Genomic DNA, 21,699 nt, shown 5'->3' on the forward strand with positions numbered 1-21,699 from the left:
GATCATCATATGATTAAAAATCAGTCAAGAAAAAGAGGGAGAGAAAGGTTTGCTCCAAAGGGGAACGTGAAGGAATTTATGTGCTCAATTGTAAAAGGACTTGGAACAGGGAAACATTCCCAAAAAGAGTAAGAAGCATATATTTACAAAATTCAGTGTAAGCCTGGTAATTATTAACCAGTCATCAGAAATCTGGCCCAATAATTTTACATGTCTTGTGTTTACACAATTGATTTATAACAATTGGAGGATTATGTTTCCTTTGAGGGATGGGGGGCCAGGAACGAAGGTCCAGGTGTCCAAAATGGAGGGTGTGTGATGTTGACGTTTAGACCCGACTTGACGGCAGGAGAGGGAAATTTTAACCTCAGCCACGCGGGTCTTCTTTAGGACAGGGACAGGACAACCCTCACAAGGTCATGGGTAATGCCAATGTTTTGAACCCGCCTAATGAGTGCGGTATGGTGCCCAAGGAATGGGAGAAGGACCCCGCAAGGGATTATGCGGGATTCATTTAACATGAAAGGGACCTGTGTGGTGTAATTCTACAGGATCCACATTGATCTCACGGTAGAGAATTGATAATTATTAGATTCTCAGGATGTCAGAATATCTCGACCTACCGGAGCTTGAGCACCATCGGTCGCTGTTTATCCCGTGGAGATAACTGTTTATAAATGCCTGTGAAAAGAGAAAAAAATTATTCTTAAAAATTGTTGTACTTCACATTGTTATATTTTTGATAATAACATTTTTTAAACCTTAAACCTGTGGGACAACTACATATGTACTCTGGATGAATCACCAATACTTTTAAAGCTCTAGGGGGAAGATTCTGTGATTTGCCTGTGGTTATTTCCCTGCTCTCTTCCTCCTCATTGAGATTTCAGGGACCCTCTGTTGTTTATTTGGAATATGACCATTAGTCCTCCAATCAGGCGGCCTCTTCAGGATGATCTTCTGTCACAGCAACAGGTGAGGGTTCTGCACCCGAAACTGTACATCCTCTACCTGCATGCGTGGAGACTGAGTGGCGACAGTTGATACCTTTTGACCTTCCGCCCAAAGCCTGTGATGGTATTCTGGCAGCCAGACGTCCCTCCACTAAGTCTGTATACGCCTGCTGTTGCGATACGTTTGTATCGAGGTGAGCTTTCCACAACCTTGAACCCCTTTCTGCACCTTTATCCAAGGGTGTTTTGTTTGCCCTCTCTTTGGCCCAGCAGGCACCTGCTATTGACACTGCCAAAGGGTATCTTTCTGGAATCCCTGCATTCCTGAGGTTGCCGGACCAATCCTCTCTTTTCAAATCACCTGTTGTAGCCAGGTTCCTTATAGGTCTGCAGCACATGTTTCCCCTCACCGCCATTTATCATGCGTCAGCCGGACCTCAACTTTTTTCTCACTTTCCTGATGTGTGCGCCATTTCAAACCTTTGCACAATTGCCCTCTTCGGCTGCTGACCTTTAAACTGCCTTTTTAGTGGCCATTACATTGGCCAGGAGGGGTCAGTGCATTGCAAGCCCTCTATGGGCACCATCCCTACAACTCCTTTTACCCTGACAGACTGGTCCTCCGGACGCGTGCTTCCTTCCTTCTGAAGTTTGTCACTTCCTTTCATGTAGGCTAGAGCATTACCCTGCCTACCTACTTTGCACCGCCTCATCCCTCCAAAGAGGAGGAGAGACTTCACAGCCTGGACCCAAAAATGTAAATGTAAATGTAAATGTAGTATACTTGTAAAGCGCACAGCTGCCCCAGCAACGGGGCGTCCCGGCGCTGTATAACTCTGGGGAACCCGTCCTGGCTTTCCTTGTGGGATGGTCCCTTGCTGGGAGTCCCCAAGGTGGAGCCAGGCATCCCCGGAATTGGTGGGGCCGTTGTGGAGATTAGGCAAGCTAATGCCCAGAGTTGCCGAGTGGAACCCCTGATTAGAGTAGGCACCGAAGCGAGAATTATCGAGTCCGCTGACCAAGGTCCACGACCCTGCCGCGTCGGGAATTGAACCCTGGTCCCAGGCTGACTTCTGCTCTCAGGCCTGCCGCCTCTAACCAGTGAGCCACACTACTCCACAAGAGCATTGTTGTTCTACCTTGACCACACAAAAGAGTCTGGTGAGTGATCAACTCCTCATGGGTTATGTTGGAGCCTAAAAAGTGAAGGCTGTGCGGAAGCAGACCATCTTGCGATGGATCATCCTGTGCATTAAGATCTGCTATGCATTGACCAAGAAACAGCCCCCTGAGGCCCTATGTGCTTATTGCACCAGAGCCAAAGCTGCGATCACTGTGTTAGTGCACAGCGTCAATCTCCTCGACATCGGTCAGGAGGCGACATGGGCATCACTGCACATGTTCACAAAACATTAGTGCCTGGACAGTTAGGTCCGTTGTGATGAGTACTTCATCTGTTCTGTCCTGCAGGACTTTTTGATCTAATGGGGTTTGCAGACCCACCTCTGAGGAGGTATTGCTTTGGTGTCTATTGTAAGATACGGAATCTGTGGCTAGAAGTCTCTATCCGATGAGCAAGTCACTTACTTTCAGTAATGCCTTATCTGGTAGAGACTCTATCTGGCTGCAGATTCCTTCCCGACCCGCCCATCGTCCCTGCGCTGTGTACCAGTTAAGATGTCAGGAACAGCCTTTTCAGGTCCTTGGTCTTTTCCATGCCAGTGGTAAGTCCTTATGGTGACTCCACGTTCTTGGCGTGAAAAGTCGTAAAAGTAACTGATGCCAGCACGCCAAGGTGGCACCTATATAGGTACAAAAACAACAGGTGATGGACAGAATGCAGAACATTGTCATACATTCACCCCAGTACAGAGATCCGGGCCTAAATCCATCGTTTTTTTGCACTCCACACCACCCCAGGTCAGACATGGCCATTTGCAAATCAGCCTTGACCCTGTGCCTCATGGGAACAGTCCAGCCCGAACTGCCAAGCCATGTCTTTCCTGGACCGGAATCAAGCATCCAAGGACCGGTTTCTGGCTATCAGCCGTCATCAGCCTGGATAGCTTGACTCCAGTGGTGTGGAGAGCATGGGACTCACGTCTGAGCATACCCATCCCAATCGGGGCGACAAAGGCAACAAGCATTGAAAATGCAATAGGTCTCGCAATAACGCGAGTCTGAACTATTAGCATTGTAAATGATTATGCCCTTTATTTTTGCGTTCTGGTTTTTGGAACATAAATAAAAGGCTTTGCCATTTACAAGGCCTATAGCTTAAATTTGCGTTAAAACAAGACCTATTGCATTGCAATGGTGGTGGTGCTGCTGAGTTTTCTCTGAATCTGCACCCACAATCTGCACCCGTGTGTGAGTGGCGTTGCGTGTGTGAGTGGCGTTGCGTGTGTGAGTGGCGTTGCATGTGTCAGTGGCATTGGGCGTGTCAGTGGCGTTGCGCGTGTCAGTGGCGTTGCGTGTGTGAGTGGCGTTGCGTGTGTGAGTGGCGTTGCGTGTGTGAGTGGTGTTGCGTGTGTGAGTGGCGTTGCGTGTGTGAGTGGCGTTGCGTGTGTGAGTGGCGTTGCGTGTGTGAGTGGCGTTGTGTGAGTGGCGTTGTGTGAGTGGCGTTGCGTGGCTGATTGGCGTTGCGTGGCTGAGTGGTGTTGCGTGTGTGAGTGGCGTTGCGTGTGTGAGTGGCGTTGCGTGTGTGAGTGGCGTTGCGTGTGTGAGTGGCGTTGCGTGTGTGAGTGGCGTTGTGTGTGTGAGTGGCGTTGCGTGTGTGAGTGGCGTTGCGTGGGTGAGTTGTGTTGCGTGTGTGAGTGGTGTTGCTTGGGTGAGTGGCGTTGCGTGGATGAGTGGCGTTGCGTGGATGAGTATGAGTGGGGTTGCGTGGATGAGTGGCGTTGCGTGTGTGAGTGGTGTTGCTTGGGTGAGTGGCGTTGCGTGGGTGAGTGTGGTGTTGCGTGGATGATAGTGGGCTTGCGTGGGTGTGAGTGGCGTTGTGTGTCTGTAAGTGTTGCTGTGTGGGTGAAAGTGGCACAGAGCCTTTGATGTGACATTTCAGGTGCAGAGCATGAGATTGATGCAAGGAGCAGGCATGGGAAACAAAACCTTCCTGATGTGAGAGACGATAACGGGTGCATATGCATAGGAGGAGAATACAGGTATATGGCATGTGAAGATATCAGGTGGAAAGATTGGGTAGGGAAGATAATAGGTTCAGGGCTTGCAAGGCATGAGTAGAGTAAAGCATGACAAAATGGTGCAAGACATGAAAAGAAACTAATGCCAGGTGTGGAAATTGAGGAGTAAAAATAACGATACGGCATGAGATGTCCAGCAAGAGAATATAAAATGTGTGCCAAATTCAGGTGGCATGGGTAGGTAATCTAGTTCAAGCAACTGTGATATAAGTGACATCACAGGCTTTGGTGTGCAAGGCTAGCGAAGGGCCGTCACTGATGTAAGGCTTAGGAAGAGAACATAAAACGTCGAAAACAAGGACAGCGAACAAGATAGCTGTCTGACCGTAGCTGATCCGAAAGTTGCCTTGTTTGCTATGATTACAAGTGCAAAGAATGTCCCGAGAAGGTAGGGAGTGCAAGGCATGATACAGGAAATTATGTGTAAACCATGGTAATGTAAGCAAACTGATACAAGTTGATCGGCCGGGAAGCGGCCAGGAAACACAAGTACGGCCGGCCACATAATTAGGGGAGGAGAAGCCGCACAGCACACGCTGGGAGAAGCCCTTTGATGTGCTGTGCGGCCGCGATGCGCGCTCTGTGCTGGGGGAGGGCCATTAGGAACAGGAACAGATGGCCATGAAAGTGTATGGGCCAAATGCGCGTGCCTGTACGTGCACTCGAAGAAAACGCCACGGAAAAAAGCGGTGGTTTGACTATCCGATGGAGCACTTGAATTCTCCCCCATTTCCCATTGCTTCGCAATGGAAAAGGACGAGACCTAAAAACAACAGGTGATGGACAGAATGCAGAACATTGTCATACATTCACCCCAGTACAGGGATCTGGGCCTAAATCCATCGTTTTTTTGCACTCCACACCACCCCAGGTCAGACATGGCCATATGCAAATCAGCCTTGATCATGTGCCTCATGGGAACAGTCCAGCCCAAACTGCCAAGCCATGTCTTTCCTGGACCGGAATCAAGCATCCAAGGACCGGTTTCTGGCTATCAGCCGTCATCAGCCTGGATAGCTCGACTCCAGTGGTGTGGAGAGCATGGGACTCACATCTGAGCATACCCATCCCACTCGGGGCGACAAAGGCAAAAACAACAGGTGATGGACAGAATGCAGAACATTGTCATACATTCACCCCAGTACAGAGATCTGGGCCTAAATCCATCGTTTTTTTGCACTCCACACCACCCCAGGTCAGACATGGCCATATGCAAATCAGCGTTGACCCTGTGCCTCATGGGAACAGTCCAGCCCGAACTGCCAAGCCATGTCTTTCCTGGACCGGAATCAAGCTTCCAAGGACCGGTTTCTGGCTATCAGCCGTCATCAGCCTGGATAGCTTGACTCCAGTGGTGTGGAGAGCATGGGACTCACGTCTGAGCATACCCATCCCACTCGGGGCGACAAAGGCAAAAACAACAGGTGATGGACAGAATGCAGAACATTGTCATACATTCACCCCAGTACAGAGATCTGGGCCTAAATCCATCGTTTTTTTGCACTCCACACCACCCCAGATCAGACATGGCCATATGCAAATCAGCCTTGACCCTGTGCCTCATGGGAAAAGTTCAGCCCGAACTGCCAAGCCATGTCTTTCCTGGACCGGAATCAAGCATCCAAGGACCGGTGTCTGGCTATCAGCCGTCATCAGCCTGGATAGCTTGACTCCAGTGGCTTAGTGAGCACGGGACCCACGTCTGGGCATACCCTTCCCACATAGGGTGAACAGCAAAACACACAAGATGATGGACGGAATGTTGCACAATGTCCGTGTCCACACGTGTCCGTTCTGGTGCGGCTGACGCAAAGCAGAACAGCGCCACCTACTGAAACAAAAGTGTACCTCTCCAAAATCTTCCGGATCCAATCAGACGCCTGGGGATATTGTAAGGTAAGGAATCTGCTGCTAGATTGTCCCTACCAGACAAAGCTTTACCGTAAGTAAGTCATTTGTACTTCTCTGGCGTTTATGCACCATGGGGCACTTTGTTATTGCTGCTTGTCACTCGTGGATTTTTTTAGCCCTTCTTTCAGTACTTACCACTTGTTTCTCACTCTCCCATGGCCACCAAGACTTTCAGAATGAAATAGAATCTATGGGATAGCTGTCAAGCATCTTATCTCTACATAGTATTTTCAAACCGAAAGTGAACAGTACTGCTAGATTTGCTGGTAAATAAAAATAACCCAAATAATTTCCTCTAGAATTTTGTATGCAGAGTTTGGAAATAGGCTGCCTGTAGTAACTAGCACATAAAATATGTCAGTGGCTTTAAAATACCAGTATTTTCTGGAGAAAAAAAATATATTCTTTCAGACTTGCTATTTGTAGTGGCACAGAAAAATGTTTCTGCATACATTTAAATAGATTGTTGCACATGATTTTGTGAAGGAACTGTTTGTTTATTGATTTATGCAGCACAGGCGTATAGTCTTGTCTACTAGGCCACACCATTCGTTATAGAGGCCCCACCCTTTTAAAGAAATCCTAGTTATGTTTCATGATCATACCCATTTTGAGACCCCCCACTTTTTCCATCTCACTTTAAGCACTGTTAACCGCCCCTTTATTTCTGCCAATCTGTGCTTCATCCAGGTAACTTTAAAATGATAAAGCCCAACAACTGTAACTTGTAGACAAACAACTGCTAATCTGCCTGCACTGGGAAGAGGTTAGCTGCTCCTCTCACCTGCCTTCTCCAAAGTACAGTCAGGTTCCAACTGAGCCTCCACTGATATTACTGGAGTCCTCCATCACCCACGGTACACGTCTCACTTTGTGGGGTAATGGCCGTTGCCCTGAGCCATTTCCCAGTTCATGGGCTTTCTGTTTTATGTTCTCAGTCTCGGGAATGGCTTGCTCTTTTCTGCACAATCCTTCTTGGTTGCCGCTGCCTTCCATCGTCTTGCCCCTGTCACTGTGCAGGGCTCAAAACCTAGCTCAGACTTACTATCCTTCAATGAGGAGTTCTAAGTTTTTGGTTCCGACCTACCTGTCAGCTAATCACACCCAGAGTGAGTGCAAATTCGTCCTCAGGCGCCACTAGTACAGTGGCGGCTCCTCCTCTGAGGCGGAGGAGCGTCGCCTCGCTGTTCTCCGAGCAGTACAAAGGAAAAATAAAATGATAATAACACAGCGTTATTATCATTTTATTTTTAGTATGGAGCCAGGTTTGGGTGGAGTGCACTGGGCCCTCGTCAGAGGGGGGAGGAGGAGTGGTGGGCACTCTCTAAGAGGCACATGATGGTTTGGCCGGCCGCTTTGGGCTGGCCAAACCGTCATGTGCACTTAGCATTTCTCCACCTGGCTGTATTGCACAGCGGGGCATATAACTGTCCCAGGCACTGCCTGAGTGTCCAAACAGGCCGCGTAGACTAATCACCATGCTGGGGTCATGCTTGTGACAGCAGCGTCGTGATTGGCTTAGCGGAGTCTGGGAGCTGCCGGGAGCCAGGAACAGAGGGATAACGGAGGCGAGGTGGCCGGCGACCTGCAGGTACGTTGTCTTTTTGTCTTTTTTTTTTGTCTCTTCTTTTTTTCTAAACCTACCCCACCCCCTGCCACCGTTCCCTAGCAGCCACCACTGCACTAGAAGCATGCAGTCTGCCCTCATGTCTAAGAACTGGGTGATGAATATGTGAAAATGAACCTGCTAAATTGCTCTAAAGCAGAGAGAAGAGCGTTCATCAACTAAGACCGCAGTGAAGGACCGTCAGTTGCTTTCTTACCAGAGAAAATTTTTAGCTAAAAGCTTTATTACATAATGGAGTAGGCTACCTGTAGATGTAGTCTTAATTTAAAGCAATGTGTCATTTGAAAATGGATTTAATATCAGTATTGTTGTGCAGTTATTTTAAAATTAATTCGAGTTTTTGTGTTTTAGCCTGTAGGTATGAACCTGATCAGTGTCCACTCGAGCCCCAATGATCGGATGTTGTGGGCCACTGATAACCGATGGAATGTTCATGTGCGAGTAGGAATTACAGAGGAAATGCCCGTAGGCACTGACTGGGAGCATGTTCCAGGTACACTCTCTTTCTGCATTGGGCTTTGGTAGATACTGACGTGGGGCTGTGATCTGTTGTTGTCATGGCCATAGATTGCCGTAGAGTTGCGAAGGCTAGAACTACAGTTCAGTAGATGTAGCTGCGTAGTATGTGCTTTTCGCCTGAACAGCATCGTGATCACCGCAAGCATCCAAAGTCATGAAGTGAACCACTGCAACTTAAATTAAGTAATTGAAGAGAGGTGATGTGTGATTAGTTTTTATAAAGTTCTAAGTTGGGGCCTTCTGGTTGATTAAAAAAATTTCCTAACAAATAAGCAGAAAAAAGAGGAGCGGGTGGCTAAAGAGAGCTGAAACGCGCTGGATGATAGTGGGTGAGGCTAATAATATAACAATCAAGGTGAAGCACAGAATATGGAATAGGCTGTATATTAAGTGATTATATGTTGGGATAGAACTGTATGGACTCCAATTATGATAGCACATTTTTATAAGCTGTAGATCAGCGACTCCATGATATGAGAGCCATAGTATGGCATAGGTCAAACCTGCTGGCTTAACTATTCTTTTTATCTGAATTTCTACATTCACTGGTAAACCCCTCAGCTGTTGTTCAAACTTTGCCACTTACTGATCTCCCAGAAAGCTGTTGTTGCTGGCAATTAATGAGCAAACAGAACCAAAATAAATTGAAAACTAAGCCTAGTAAAACTGACATTAAGGTATTTGGAGGTTTGGTCCTTTACGTCCGGTTGAAATCTGCATATCTCTGCTAATGCCCACTATCAATCCGGCGCCCCAGGGTGAAGTGTCTGCATTTGGTAAAGAAATTAAATGAAAATGTAATTTGTGTAACGCTCACTAATACCAAGGGTGTCTAGGCGCGAGAACTCAGATTTCAAACAATAGAAAATAGACAAAAAAATACAGTAGTGTCAAACCCCACTTAGCATTCCTTTTTTAGTGTTTTTTTTAAATAACCATGTTTTAAAAAGTTTACGAAAAGAGAGAAGTTCAGTTTCTTTCTTTAATGTCAGCGGCAGTGAATTCCACAGCCTATCCCTTGCCTGCCACAAAACTTGGCACATGTATCGTCACCTGGCAATGCCCTCCTCAGATTGCTGTTGTGATTAAACTCTTTTTTCCAGCTGACTGAGGTTGCAGCAGCAGACTTTCATTTTCTCGGCTTCCAACGTAGAGCGAAAATAATGATGACACTAGTTCCATCTCAACCTTCCACAGTGGGCCCAGATGTAGGAAGCCTAATACTGGTCGGTAACGGCCGAAATTACCGAATTTCGGCCGTTACCGACCGGTATTCGGCTTTTCAGATGTAGGGGCCAAAATTAAGGAGTTGGGCCCAGATGTAGGTAAAATAGATTTACTGATTTTTAATTACCGAATTTTACCGAATCGGTAATTAAAAATCGGTAAATCTAAGGGGTGGATATGTAGGTATTCCAGATGTGCTGGAATACCGATTCTGAAGAATTCGGTATTTACCGATTCGGTAAATACCGAATCGGTAACGCCCATTCATTCCTATGGGCTTTGAAGCCCATAGGAATGAGGGGGTGCAACAGGGTGTCAATGTGACACCCTGCCACCCTTGTAAGTCTACCCCCTCTTACCGATTCGGTAATTACCGATTCGGTATTTACCGATTCGGTAATTCTCATTCATTCCTATGGGCCTCCAGGCCCATAGGAATGAATGGGGAATACCGAATCGGTAAATACTGAATTATACCGATTCGGTGCTACATACCATTTACCGATTCTAAAATACCGAATCGGTAAAATTCGGTATTTTAGAATCGGTAAATAATATTTACCTACATCTGGCCCTTAAGTCTTTGGTCTTGGGTGTAGTCTCACGATATCTAGCCGATAGTGAACCATAGGACAGGATCACAGACTGTGTGTGGCCATGATCACTGTTGGAGCCACCTTGCTGATCACGATTGGCATTTTCACCCAGAGGTAGTCTGAGCCGTATTCGACCTCTAGGGCACTGCTCCAGTGGACATGTTTGCCATTCACAAAAACATGCAGTCGTTGCTGTTCTGCACCATGCAGTTTCCACTAAAAGGAGCCCTAGGAGTTATGTTCTATCTGGGGAAGGACTTGCATCTCCGCTACTGATCTTATCCCATCCCTTTGATTCCTCGTATTATGATGGTGTCTGCACCATGCGTAGATCTTAAATGTACTGGATTTGCCAAGAAGGGTATGGTACTTAGGTCTGTTTCATCTGCACCTGTGCCTTGCTTTTTTACTTATGGCAGCAGAGCTCCTCTCACAGTGGGAGGAACGGTTCTGTATCTGAATCTCCAGAGTCTCTGCTTTCATGTCTAGAGATTGAATGGGACAATCTGATTCCTTTAGATCTGCCCGCTGAGGTGGTTAATGAAATTGCCCCCTTGCCAAATTGTTTTTTTTAGGCTCTGGTTCTATTTTGTCTCTTGCTGCGCTGAAGCAGAAGTTGAACCCCCTCGCAGAACATATTTACATGACGTGTTGCACTTTGCAATTTCCTTGGCCCATCAAGGCTGTACGCTGGGCACAGTTGAGGGCTATTTGTCATCACTTTCAGCTTTTCTTTATGTATCAGATCAGTCACCCTTATTTAACTCTCCTGTAGGGTTTTCCAAAGGAGATGATTAATTTATTCCCCATTCTTCCTTTGTTTTGCCTTAATGGGACCTTAACTTGGTGTTTGTGTTTTCAATAGTTTCTCCCTTTGAGGCTACACACTGATGTCCTTTGTGGTTGCGTACCATGTTCTTGAGCTCCATTTACTCAGATTGGCATGATAGCGAGCTGAAGGCTTTGCCTGTTTTTCCTCCTTTTACCACTTTTTTCCTTAGACAAGCTGGTTCTTAGGACTAAGGTTTCTTGCCTGCTGAAGACTTGCTGCTGACCCCATTTCACCTGGATCAGTGCATTGTTATATCAAAACGTTGCCTGCCTCCTCATTCCTCCATAGAAGAGAAGAGACAGGATTGCCTAGATCTTTACACAATCCTCAGTTTTTGCATTAATAGGACTCATGAGTGCCAGATTGATGATCCGCTTTTCCTTGACTGTGTTCGTTGCAAGAAGGAAAAGTGATTAAGAAGCAGATCATCTCCTGCTGGATCATGCTGTGCGTTAAGAGTTACTATGCATTTGTGAAATTAGGCCCTCTTCGGGACGCATGGGCCCCTTTCACCTGTGTGGAGGTTGCCTGTTTGGCATTGTCCAATTGTGTTCTTGTCCTGGATGTCTGCCCGGCTCCACCGTTGCCTTCTGCACACAGTGTTGCCTTGATTCTGAAGTCTGCAGGGATGGCTATTTTGCTACATCTTTGTTGCAGGGCTATTTGGTTTCCTCAGACCCACCACCTCCGGTACTGCTATGGCATTGGTGTAAGAGATGAACATTCTGCAGTAAGTGACATCCATAAGGAAAAGTTACTTACCTTCAGTCTTTCTGGTGGATACTCTACCTTCAGATTCCTCATCTATCCCGCCCACCTTGCCATTCTGGGGATGATCAGAAAATTATTAATAAGACCCAAATTTACCTTTGGTGTACTGAAACGTCTATGAATCAAGTCAGCATCTGCCTCTGTGGGCATGAAAATTGATGAGGAACTGAGATCATTGTGTCGGGCGGTGCCTTATACGTCTCCATGATGTCATATCTGGGATGATTCCCAGAAATGAAAAGAAGCTCTGGCTCTACATGCCAGAGCAGGGAAGCTATTATAAGTTTATATGTTTCCTTGTGCCTGGAAGGATACAAGAGGTGAGGAACCTGCAGTATCCCCAGAAAGATTGTTACTAAAGGTAAGTAGCTTGTTCTGTAGTAGTATTGCATGTTAAAATCAAATGTATGCCTGGTATACAAGGCATAATTTTCTTGGGCTCCTCTTTATCAAAAAGATTGCTAAAGTGCTCTCCCACAGATAGAACACTTCTGCTAATGACATTATCTTTTTTCTTTTAATAAGGGCTGCAAGCATGTCGACTGGCTATCAGCACAAGGACAGTATGGGCACTTTGCCCAAATGGAGATGTAGCAAGACGGTATGGTATCACAGATAAAAATCCAGCAGGTGACTACTGGAAGAAAATTCCAGGACATATGTCTAGCTTAGCAGGTAATTACATTTTCAGAGTATTTTAAATGATTACTGGCCCGCTGTATCTGGCCCCTATTATTTCTATATAATTTACAATAGACCAATTTCTTTGCTAAGTCAGATAAAGTTCTGACTTATTTTAAAGTGGTGTCAAAAATATACAGTTCCTGTATTTTCTAGTGACTTAAATGTGTAATATTGTCTATTGTTATCACATAGGCTGACAGGCCTATGTTTTTTTATACGTTTACATATGTTTATTTTCAATGTCATACCTCACATGAAAGCCCGAGAAATCCTTTAAGACAAGCTCTATATAAACTAATAAATCTCTATCTTACTTTTAATAAGTGCTGCTGTTAAACCCTAAATAGCTAGTTATGCTTTATCATCCCCAGGTTTTAAGGAATGCATCTAGTTGTCTATTCCAGATTGAACTGTGTCAGTATGCTGCACATATGCATCCCACAAGAGCCAGCACATCATCTTTAAAGCCTAAAGTATTGTTTGTAGATCGGTGTCTGTGATCCAAAAATATGTCTCAAGAGTAAACTTCGGTTTAAAATAAAACAAAATCAATATTGGTAACCTATAGAAAAATAATTAACAATTCCCCTGTCTCACCGGCCCGATAACAAATAGACTGGGAGGTGGACCTGGGCGATATGGAAGAGGGGGGTAATGGGAGGAGACTCTGAGAAATTGCATTCCGAGAAGGATTCAGATTAGTGCAATTGTGTATACTACACAGGTTGTACTAGACTAGAGTTACACTATTCAGAATGGGGTGGGCGGCCTCTCCTGAATGTGCAACGGAGTGGAGTGTTGGCAAAGAGACACGTTCCTACACATAATCCGGGAGTGTACCTTACTCTGACCCTTTTGGGAGGGGGCCCGGCTTTGCCAGGAACAAGTAACAAGAACTTCAGTAAGTGACTCACCCAAGCCATCCCTATTGAATATTTGGGGCCATCACTGCAGTAAATATCTGGTACACCAGCACAGGAGTATTTGACAATAGTAAGGTCTGAACTGTGATCACGGTTTAGTACTGAGGATGGGAGAACTATTTGTGAATTTCAAAGCTGAGTTCTCACGATTGAAAGTAATTGTCATTGAACTTTTCCATGAAATAAGGAGTCCTTAGTTTTTTTGGAGCTAGGTCAGGATGGATTTGGTAGTGCAGCAATGTCTTAGTAATGACTATGTCTGTGGAATATCCAGTGATTTGTACCTATTTTGGCTACCAGGAACCAGTGCAAAACCAGCAGTTGTATGAAGTTGTGCACCCTTGAGTCGACCTGCAGTAGAAGGTTGTTGGAACCTTCTGGTTTCAATGGCAGTTAGCCACAAGGTCAACCATTAAACTAAAATAAGAACGAATCCTGTAATACACCATCAACACCAGAAGTGCGGTTACTACATCAGTCAAGTGAGTGAAGATGGGGAGGGTCAAGACTCCCTGATATGTCTCTAAGTAAATAACAATTAAAATACAACAACACTGCACTCAGGAAGAAAATAAATTAATTGGGGTGGATGGTTCTCCCTTTCCAAAGGGGGAATAAGTTACCTGAGGCAACCATACCCACATTTGCAACACTTCTTTTCTGTTTACCGCAAACTGTCCCAGAATGTACTATTCTAGTGGGAATTGAAGATGGCACAGGTCTTTTGCCCTTGGAGGGAGCTTGTGTGACAGACAGGAGTGAATTAAGCAAAATGAAGAGCTTCCCACTAAGCCAAACCAAAGTGGCTGTGGGATCAGCTCTCCCGCCCACTGAGCTGGTTCCCAGCTGGCTACCTTGTCCTAAAGAACAAAGGCTTCCCCTTCTTCAGCTCTCCCCTTAGCCTAAGCGGTGTATGGACAGGCCTCATTTCTGGTCTTTGCAAGTTAATGAAGTTCCTGGAACCTCTCCAGCTCCCTCGCCTGAGCTTATAGTGAGCACATACCCCCCACACACAGTCCATCCTGTCACTAGGCCTCCAAGCCATCGTCTCTGCTCTGGGAGCAGTTTTCACACCTCCTGAAGGTCAAGCACTGGCACGCAGCTGCTGTCAGGCTCTTGCAAATGAGCTTCCAGGAGCTTCAGGCAAGAAAAAGTGATATTTCTAAAAGTTACTTTTCCCAAATGTTTGTTAAAAATCTAACTGCACCATTGAATTGGATTCTTAATAGGTATTTTAAATAATGGTGATTTATTTTCTCTGGCTTATACCAAACCAGAGATAGCAGAATAATTATTTTAATCTGTACTCTAGTTTTCCTCATAGAATAGCCAGTACCTTCCAGACTGAAATAGCTTGTGAGGTCTTGTCACTGCATGGACATGGTAACATTACATTTCTACGTGCCCTACTTTTAAATGTTTAAATGCCAGGCATTATACTTTGTCGGCTACCATCCTATATAGTGGTGACGTGTCAATATTTAAAAGAAAGGGATTCCCCTTGTCAATGAAGTCATTTTGACAGGCCGGGCTCCATGTTTAAACTACAGCAGTTTGGCCTTATTGGTAGGCCTGCAGCCATATTTTTCTAGTCACATTAGTAGATGGCACAATAAGTGCTGCAGTCCACACTTGATGTTTAACTTTCTATGCCATAGGCGTAGTTCCTGTGCCATATACTGTGGCCTTTCCGGAGAGTTAAATATGCCAATCAGGGATTGTCAAATTTTAACATATTTTAAGGATCAGAGCACACACACCGGTCACTGGACAATAGCATCACATGGTGCACAGTCTAAAAGCTAGCCATAAAATTCAGCAAACAAATGGGATGACCATGCAAAAAGGGGCATTATCTCAAATGGTCTCAAAACAAGCTGACCTGAAATGCCAGAATTAAAGTCCCATTGAACTCCAAATTACTGCCACTGGGATTGACAACATTGGGCAGATTGTCAGGTGACGAGAGCTGTAATGCCACCTCCATCTTGCTTGCGTTCTGTTTGAACCAGATTGTATTCAGCCTTTCAGAAATAGTCTGAAAACATGTTTGCGAGGAGAAAGAAAAAGATCATGTGGGCTAACGAGGAGCTGTGTCATTAGGTATATCAAAGTGAAAACCAAAACTGTGAATACACAATTTTAGTCCTTGCAGACAAGTGAAGGTGATGATTGATGGTGTTGTATGCTACAAATAGATATGTTTTCATAGTTCCATTCTCACCTTTCCTAGTAAAGTTCCAATATGCATGTGTCTTGCACAGTGAGTTTAAGGTCATCGCAGCAATTCCAATTTGTTTTTTCTTTGGTTACTCACCTTTTTCTGTTAGGAATATTAGGAACACCACCAGCTAAGATCTCAAGGAACATCATTGTTGTCTCTGACCGTTTGTATATTGTGTGTTGTGCCTGAGGGAAACCTTGCCGCTGCATACATTTCTGGTAGATAACAGCCCATGCTAAATAGTAAATATTAGGATTTGCTTGTTTTGTGAACTTCTCCCACAATAACAGGGGAACAACCACTATCAAGAAATACACTTGTGCCTGTGATCATTAAGTATACCATTGATGTCCTCATTCAGTCACTTTGTATGGAAGACCGTGACACTGTCACTGTATCCCTGCTTCTTTTCACATGTTTTCCACAGTGGTGCCATACTGGTCCATGATTTAATGTCCATGCTCACTTTTAAGTATGTCAGCATTGTCAAGGTTAAGACCGTGTGTGTTATATAAGCACTTCACTTCCACTAAGTATATCCGCAGAGGGAATTATGTTGTAAGTGTATAGTTGAGCATTGCAGCTACCAAAGGCCACAGTAGGGTATCTTAACTTTCATGTGTATAATCTGGCTGCATTTAAATGAAGATGTTGTACCAAGGGATGTTTATTATTGAGTTAGTGTATATTCATTTATGTTTGAGCATATGGGCCTGTGTTAGACTTGTCAGCCTCAATGTGGTCTTCCCTCAAACCTTTTGCCTGCTTACCTCCTGTTTGTTGCTGGCTCTTTTTGTTCGCTGTAGGACTCTGAGCTCTTTACCACTGTTGACCAGTGCTAAAGTGCATGTGCTTTTCCCCTAAACATGTTTACATTGGTTGAGCTACAATTTGGATATCAAATGTATTTGTAAGTCCCTAGTCAAGTGCACTCCCTGTGCCCAGGGTCTGTAAATTAAATGCTACTAGTGGGACTGCAGCACTGATTGTGCCACCCACATACGTATCCCTTTAAACCTGTCTCAGGCCTTACACTGCAGAGCCTGTTTCTGCAGTTTTAGCCTTAAACTCCACTGTTTTTACAGATAAGTCACCCCTAAAGTAGGCCCTAGGTAGCCCATAGGGCAAGGTGCTGTGTAATTAAAAGGTAGGACAGGTACTTTTAAGTTCTGCAAGCCCTGGTAGTGAAAAACACCTACGGCGAAGCCTACTCCTCTCATAGATTAACTTTAGAATTCCTTATTACACTTTTAAGCTGTAATTCCTGATTGAGAAAAGGAGTAGCTCTATTATGGTTCATGTCATTAGAATGGCAACGATAAATTCTCTTTACTGGTAAACATTACTATTTTAAAACTACCACGTTTAGAAAGTTGGTATTTCTCTGCTCTTAAAGCTCTGTGTGCCTGCATCCTGTCTCCAATACACGTCTGGGGTGGAAGATAGCTTTACTATGTGCATTTCCTCTAGATGGCCATACACGAAGGAAGGCTAGGTATGTCTGAGTGCCCACCTGCATCCTGATGGTTCATCCTGGGCAGGATGAAATGGACAAACTGACACACCTCAATAGGCCTGTCCCCACACAAAGAGTTGATTACCCCCCTGTAGTGAGTCTGGAGCCAGGGCTAGGAAGAAAGGACCTCTGTGCACTTTAAAGACCCCCTATGAATTCACCCCCACTTCTAAGGCACAACTTGATCTAAGTCGTAGGTCTCTGACCCCACCAAATCAGGCACTTCTGCACCTTTAAAGGAACTCTGTCAGGGAGGACTGCTGTGCTGCTACAAGGACTGTCACTCTGATGGACTGCTGCTGTGGAAGAACTGCTTTTCTGCTGTGCTGCCCTGCTGCCGTCTTACCCTGCTGAGGAAGAACTGGACTCTGAACCCAGAGTGATCTCCACAGACTTGTTGGCTTGCCTCCTGTTTCTGAGACTCCGGCCTATCAAAGTGTCACCACCTGCTCCTGTGCCTGGTCCATTGGAAGTGGACCTGGGTGCTTGCTCCAGTCGAACCGACGCATCTACTGCCTGCGGGAAGCAAAACCGACACATCGTCGCTGTTGCGGGAGCAGAATCGCCACTGCCCACTCTGAACCACTACATCGCTTTCAGAACCACTGCTTTGCAACCAGTGCATCACGGCCACTGAGTGGAGTAGATCGACGCATCGGCCTTCCAGCTTGGAATACCCTGACGCATCGCCTTCAGAACCGCCGCACTTGGAACCGCCACTTCGCTCAACGGAACTGACGCATCGCCACAGTTGTGTGGAGAACTCCGGCACAACACCCCAATTGTGTGGAGCTCATCAATGGATCTGCGCTGGGACAAGGATTAAGGTACTTTTGCTCAGCAGGCCAGGTGTGGGTCCTGTAGCCTGCCTGCGCTCAATCGCGGGTGGCCTGAACTCGTGACTTTATACCGGCCCAGTGTAACCAATTAACTGTTTCAGATCTGTTTGCTTTTAAGTCCGATTTTTGTATTAAATCTTTAAAAATTCATATCTCTACTTCTACTCATTGGATTTTTTTTTTTTTTTATTTATAAAATCATAATCTATTTTTCTATACTGATGTAGAGTCTTTTTGTTTTCACTGTGCTACTGTTTGAAGTGTTACACAAATACTTTACACATTGCCTCTTAAGTTAAGCCTGCCTGCGCCAAGCTACCAGAGGGTAAGCACAGGTTATTTTATGGTGTGTATGTGACTTACCCTGACTAGGATTGTGGCCCCCTCCTTGGACTGGGTGCATACCTCTGCCAACTAAAGTCCACATTTCTAACAGCCTGTAGATATTTATTTATGATTTTCCTCGAACATGGACCAGTCCCAGTCCGTCGAATATATTATTGATTCCACGGTTGTTAACACTACAGAGGCATGTGAATTCACCATGTGGTGATGAGCATTTTAGAGGTAGAATGTTGGTACGTGGGTATAGTTTGAGAGAGAGGTATGTAATAAATATATCAAATAGGTGCATTTAAGCAGGTCGGTGAAAAGTGTGTAATGTCTCAAGTTTTAATAGATTGGGTTTACTTTAACCTCCTGAAATATATGTTTTTCAGAATGCATTTAAAACAAACAGAGACTTCAGTATATCTGAAAGGGTTAGATCACTGGTTGAATGTATGCATGCGAAGGGCAGTATATAGATAGCTTTAGTATACGTGATACTAAAGTACACCTATACACATTAATACTAAGGCATGTCCCTTATGCCCTTTAAATATGCAATGTAATGGATTATTTGGTTCATATTGGAGTATTTCACATAAAAACACTACCCATGTATGTGCAAACAGGAACTAGTAACATTATGCAATATCTCAAATGTATTGAAAGCAGATACTGTTTTGGTTATTGTTTTTGACACAATGCAAGGATATCTCTTTCATCCCTGTCTTCTGAATCTAATCTTTTGGACCATATGTTGAAGAAAACTGCATAGGCTACTTCAGTGTCCAGTCATCTTTACTCAAGATGTATGGTATTTTGTTTCTAGAGGGAAGTGGCCAGAGCACTTTAGTAACAGTGGTTATGAGTGGCTCCATCAGCAGCAGGCTTCACTCTATAGGTACATATGAGGTAATTGGACACAATTATTTTTTTCTTTGGTTTCCTGGTGCCACCTTATGGTCAGGGTTTTATTGGCCCTGTAGGCTGCTTCCTCGCATTTTTTGGGCTTCTGCTTATGACACAGGTCTCCAAATATGCCAATGGTATGGTTTAACATTTGTATTGTGTCATGCTTACCGTTTGTGATTGCACTGTCTGAGACTTGGCTACCACATCGCTCTGGCATTCTGTCATTTTAATTGAGTTAGACCTTTTATGAATCATCTGTACTAGCAGGTAGGCATTGTGGTAGCCACCTCCTCAGGGAGGGCGTTCTAACGGTTTGTTCCTCTGAAGCAGGGTGAGCGAATGTTTTTTTCTCACATTCCAAGCTCATGGTGAGCTGTTTTTCCTAGATGAATTTCAGAAACTGAAAGGACTCCTCCATTCAAGCTCCATATTCTCTGATAAAGTAGTTGTGTAGCTAGATAGGTTGAATCCTCAATCATTTAGTTTCAAGAGATGAGGAATCTGCAGGTAGCAGTATTGATAAGAGAAAGTTACTTACCTACAGTCTTTCTGGTGGATACTCTACCTGCGGATTCCTCACCTAGCCCACCTGCCTCGCTGTTCCGAGGATGAACGGCCAATTATTACTAATGCCCAACGTTAGTTTTAGCTTCTTCAAACCTTTGCCTTTTGTGGTCTTACCTCCCTCCGTTCATGCTCCATATTCTCTGATAAAGCAGTTTTTTAGCTATAGGCCAAATCCTAAATCATTTAGCTTCCCTGGGCCACAAGGGCCCCAGTGGTTTGCCCTTTCCATCCACACAGATGCTAAATGAGCCAGTCTCACTTGGAACTTATGGAGTGATTGTGCAGAGAATTGTGTACCTCTGCATCACCCTACATACACTCATGCTTGAATTTTACTCTCACAGGAGTACTGGCTGGTGATACTATGCTGTGCACATTTTCATTGGTACCCCCGCATGACTCTGCCATATGTACTGCTGTTCTGGATTTATTATCAATGCTGCCATACCGCCGAGGTCTAACGATGAGAGAGTGGTCACCCACAAACTCTTAACCCTCAAGCACAAGCTCCATTTCTGAGTTATTTCAGTGTTCATTATTGAAGGTTTTTTTTTAAATAGATGTCCAGAAAATAAATGTTCCCTAATCAGCTCCATTGGCCCTGAGCCCCCTTGTCAGTCAGGTGACCCTTTTCCTTCTGATCCTCAATTGTTTGTCCTTCCTTGTCTGCTGGTCAATTCACAGACTTCATTGATGCTGACATTGATTTTGAAATAGGAAGTACTACATGGGCAATTGTTTTCTTATCGGTTTCTTTATTCAGTCTTGGATGAGGCAATGATAAGAATGGGACTAAAATAAGGTTATCTGTCTTCTATTTAAAAAAAAGCGGTCCTGGCTCTGGTACTTAGAAGAGCTCAGCACCTATCCAGCATGACTTTCTCAAAGAAAGCTCATCTGTTTGGCAGAGGGCAAGTTCTGCACCTGTAGTTTGGTTTGCTGGCACTCTTCTGTGCTGTCAAAAGAAAGCAGGCACACGCCAATAGCCCTTTTAAATCCCTGCCATACTTATTGCCCCAAGTGACCAAACATGGGACAGTAGGAATGAATGTACAAAATTTCATTTATTTAATAATCTCAAAGTTCTTAGTAAAAAAGTGCACAACATGGTGTGGGCAACCACACACGGCCAGCGTTTCATCCGCATCCGTGGGCATTTTCATCGTCGTCTTGTATTTCTATTGAATCACTTAAACAGTCACAAGAAAACTTGATACAGAAGTATCTTAATCCCTTCGACGCTGATGACGAGCTGGGCTCGTCATGAGGTAGCCTCCTCGCACACTCATGACGAGCCCAGCTCGTCACGTAAAGTGCGCTTTCGCAAATCTCAGCGTACGGGCGGAAATCCGCCCGCACGCATGCGGTTAAGTGAGCAGTATATATGCAGAAGTAAAATAATGTAATAGTCTATTTATTACAGTTGTTGAGTGTGAGGAGGGGCCAGTATGCATAAGAGGTGAAGCCTCGAGTGGCTTATGACGCACTCCCTCGCCTTCAATATTGGTGACCAACAGAATATTACAATCTAGGCATCAGCATATATGGTTTATGCCATGGTATTTTCATTTGTATTTATTTTAAAACTATCTTTAGCCAAAATAAGGATACAGGAGCATAGATTTGTGCAGTAAGCTAGGATCACATTGACAAGGGTTTATGACTTTTGGGAGAGTTGTTTCCATCTGTTAAATGTAATACACACTCTGTGAGGCAGTAAATAGTGTTTTTTACATGTTATTTTTGCTGTCCTGTGGAGTGATAAACATGTCTTTGTTCATGTATTAGTACAGTTTCTCTAAATAGCAGGTTATTGGGCCACATTTATTTTCACTGCCTTGGCACAATTAGGCATTATTTAATCACTATATAAATACTTGAACATACATTTGAGGAAATACGCAGTTGTTATTTGCTACATATATCAGAGATATTGTATTTTTATAGAATGGTATGAGCCACTTACATTAGTATCTTTTAAATGCCAATATTATGGTAGTATAGATAGTCTAAGCAATGTCCAATATTCCTAAAATATAGAAAAGTATCATTTAGATTATTTGCAATAATG

At 44.6% G+C, this 21,699-nt stretch overlaps 1 protein-coding gene across 4 annotated transcripts in view; it reads left to right on the forward strand.

The window, feature by feature from the left end:
• The window catches only part of TECPR2 (tectonin beta-propeller repeat containing 2), a 512,189-nt gene that overhangs the window by 468,018 nt on the left and 22,472 nt on the right, over window positions 1-21,699 (forward strand). For all 4 annotated transcript variants that reach the window (XM_078660212.1, XM_078660215.1, XM_078660213.1 and 1 more), the window contains 2 exons: window positions 8,043-8,184; window positions 12,162-12,311. In XM_078660212.1, the coding sequence (XP_078516338.1) occupies window positions 8,043-8,184; window positions 12,162-12,311 (292 nt within the window). The remainder of the gene's footprint in view (window positions 1-8,042; window positions 8,185-12,161; window positions 12,312-21,699) is intronic.

Source organism: Lissotriton helveticus, chromosome 9 (assembly GCF_964261635.1).
Source record: "Lissotriton helveticus chromosome 9, aLisHel1.1, whole genome shotgun sequence".
Taxonomy (NCBI): Eukaryota; Metazoa; Chordata; class Amphibia; order Caudata; family Salamandridae; genus Lissotriton; species Lissotriton helveticus.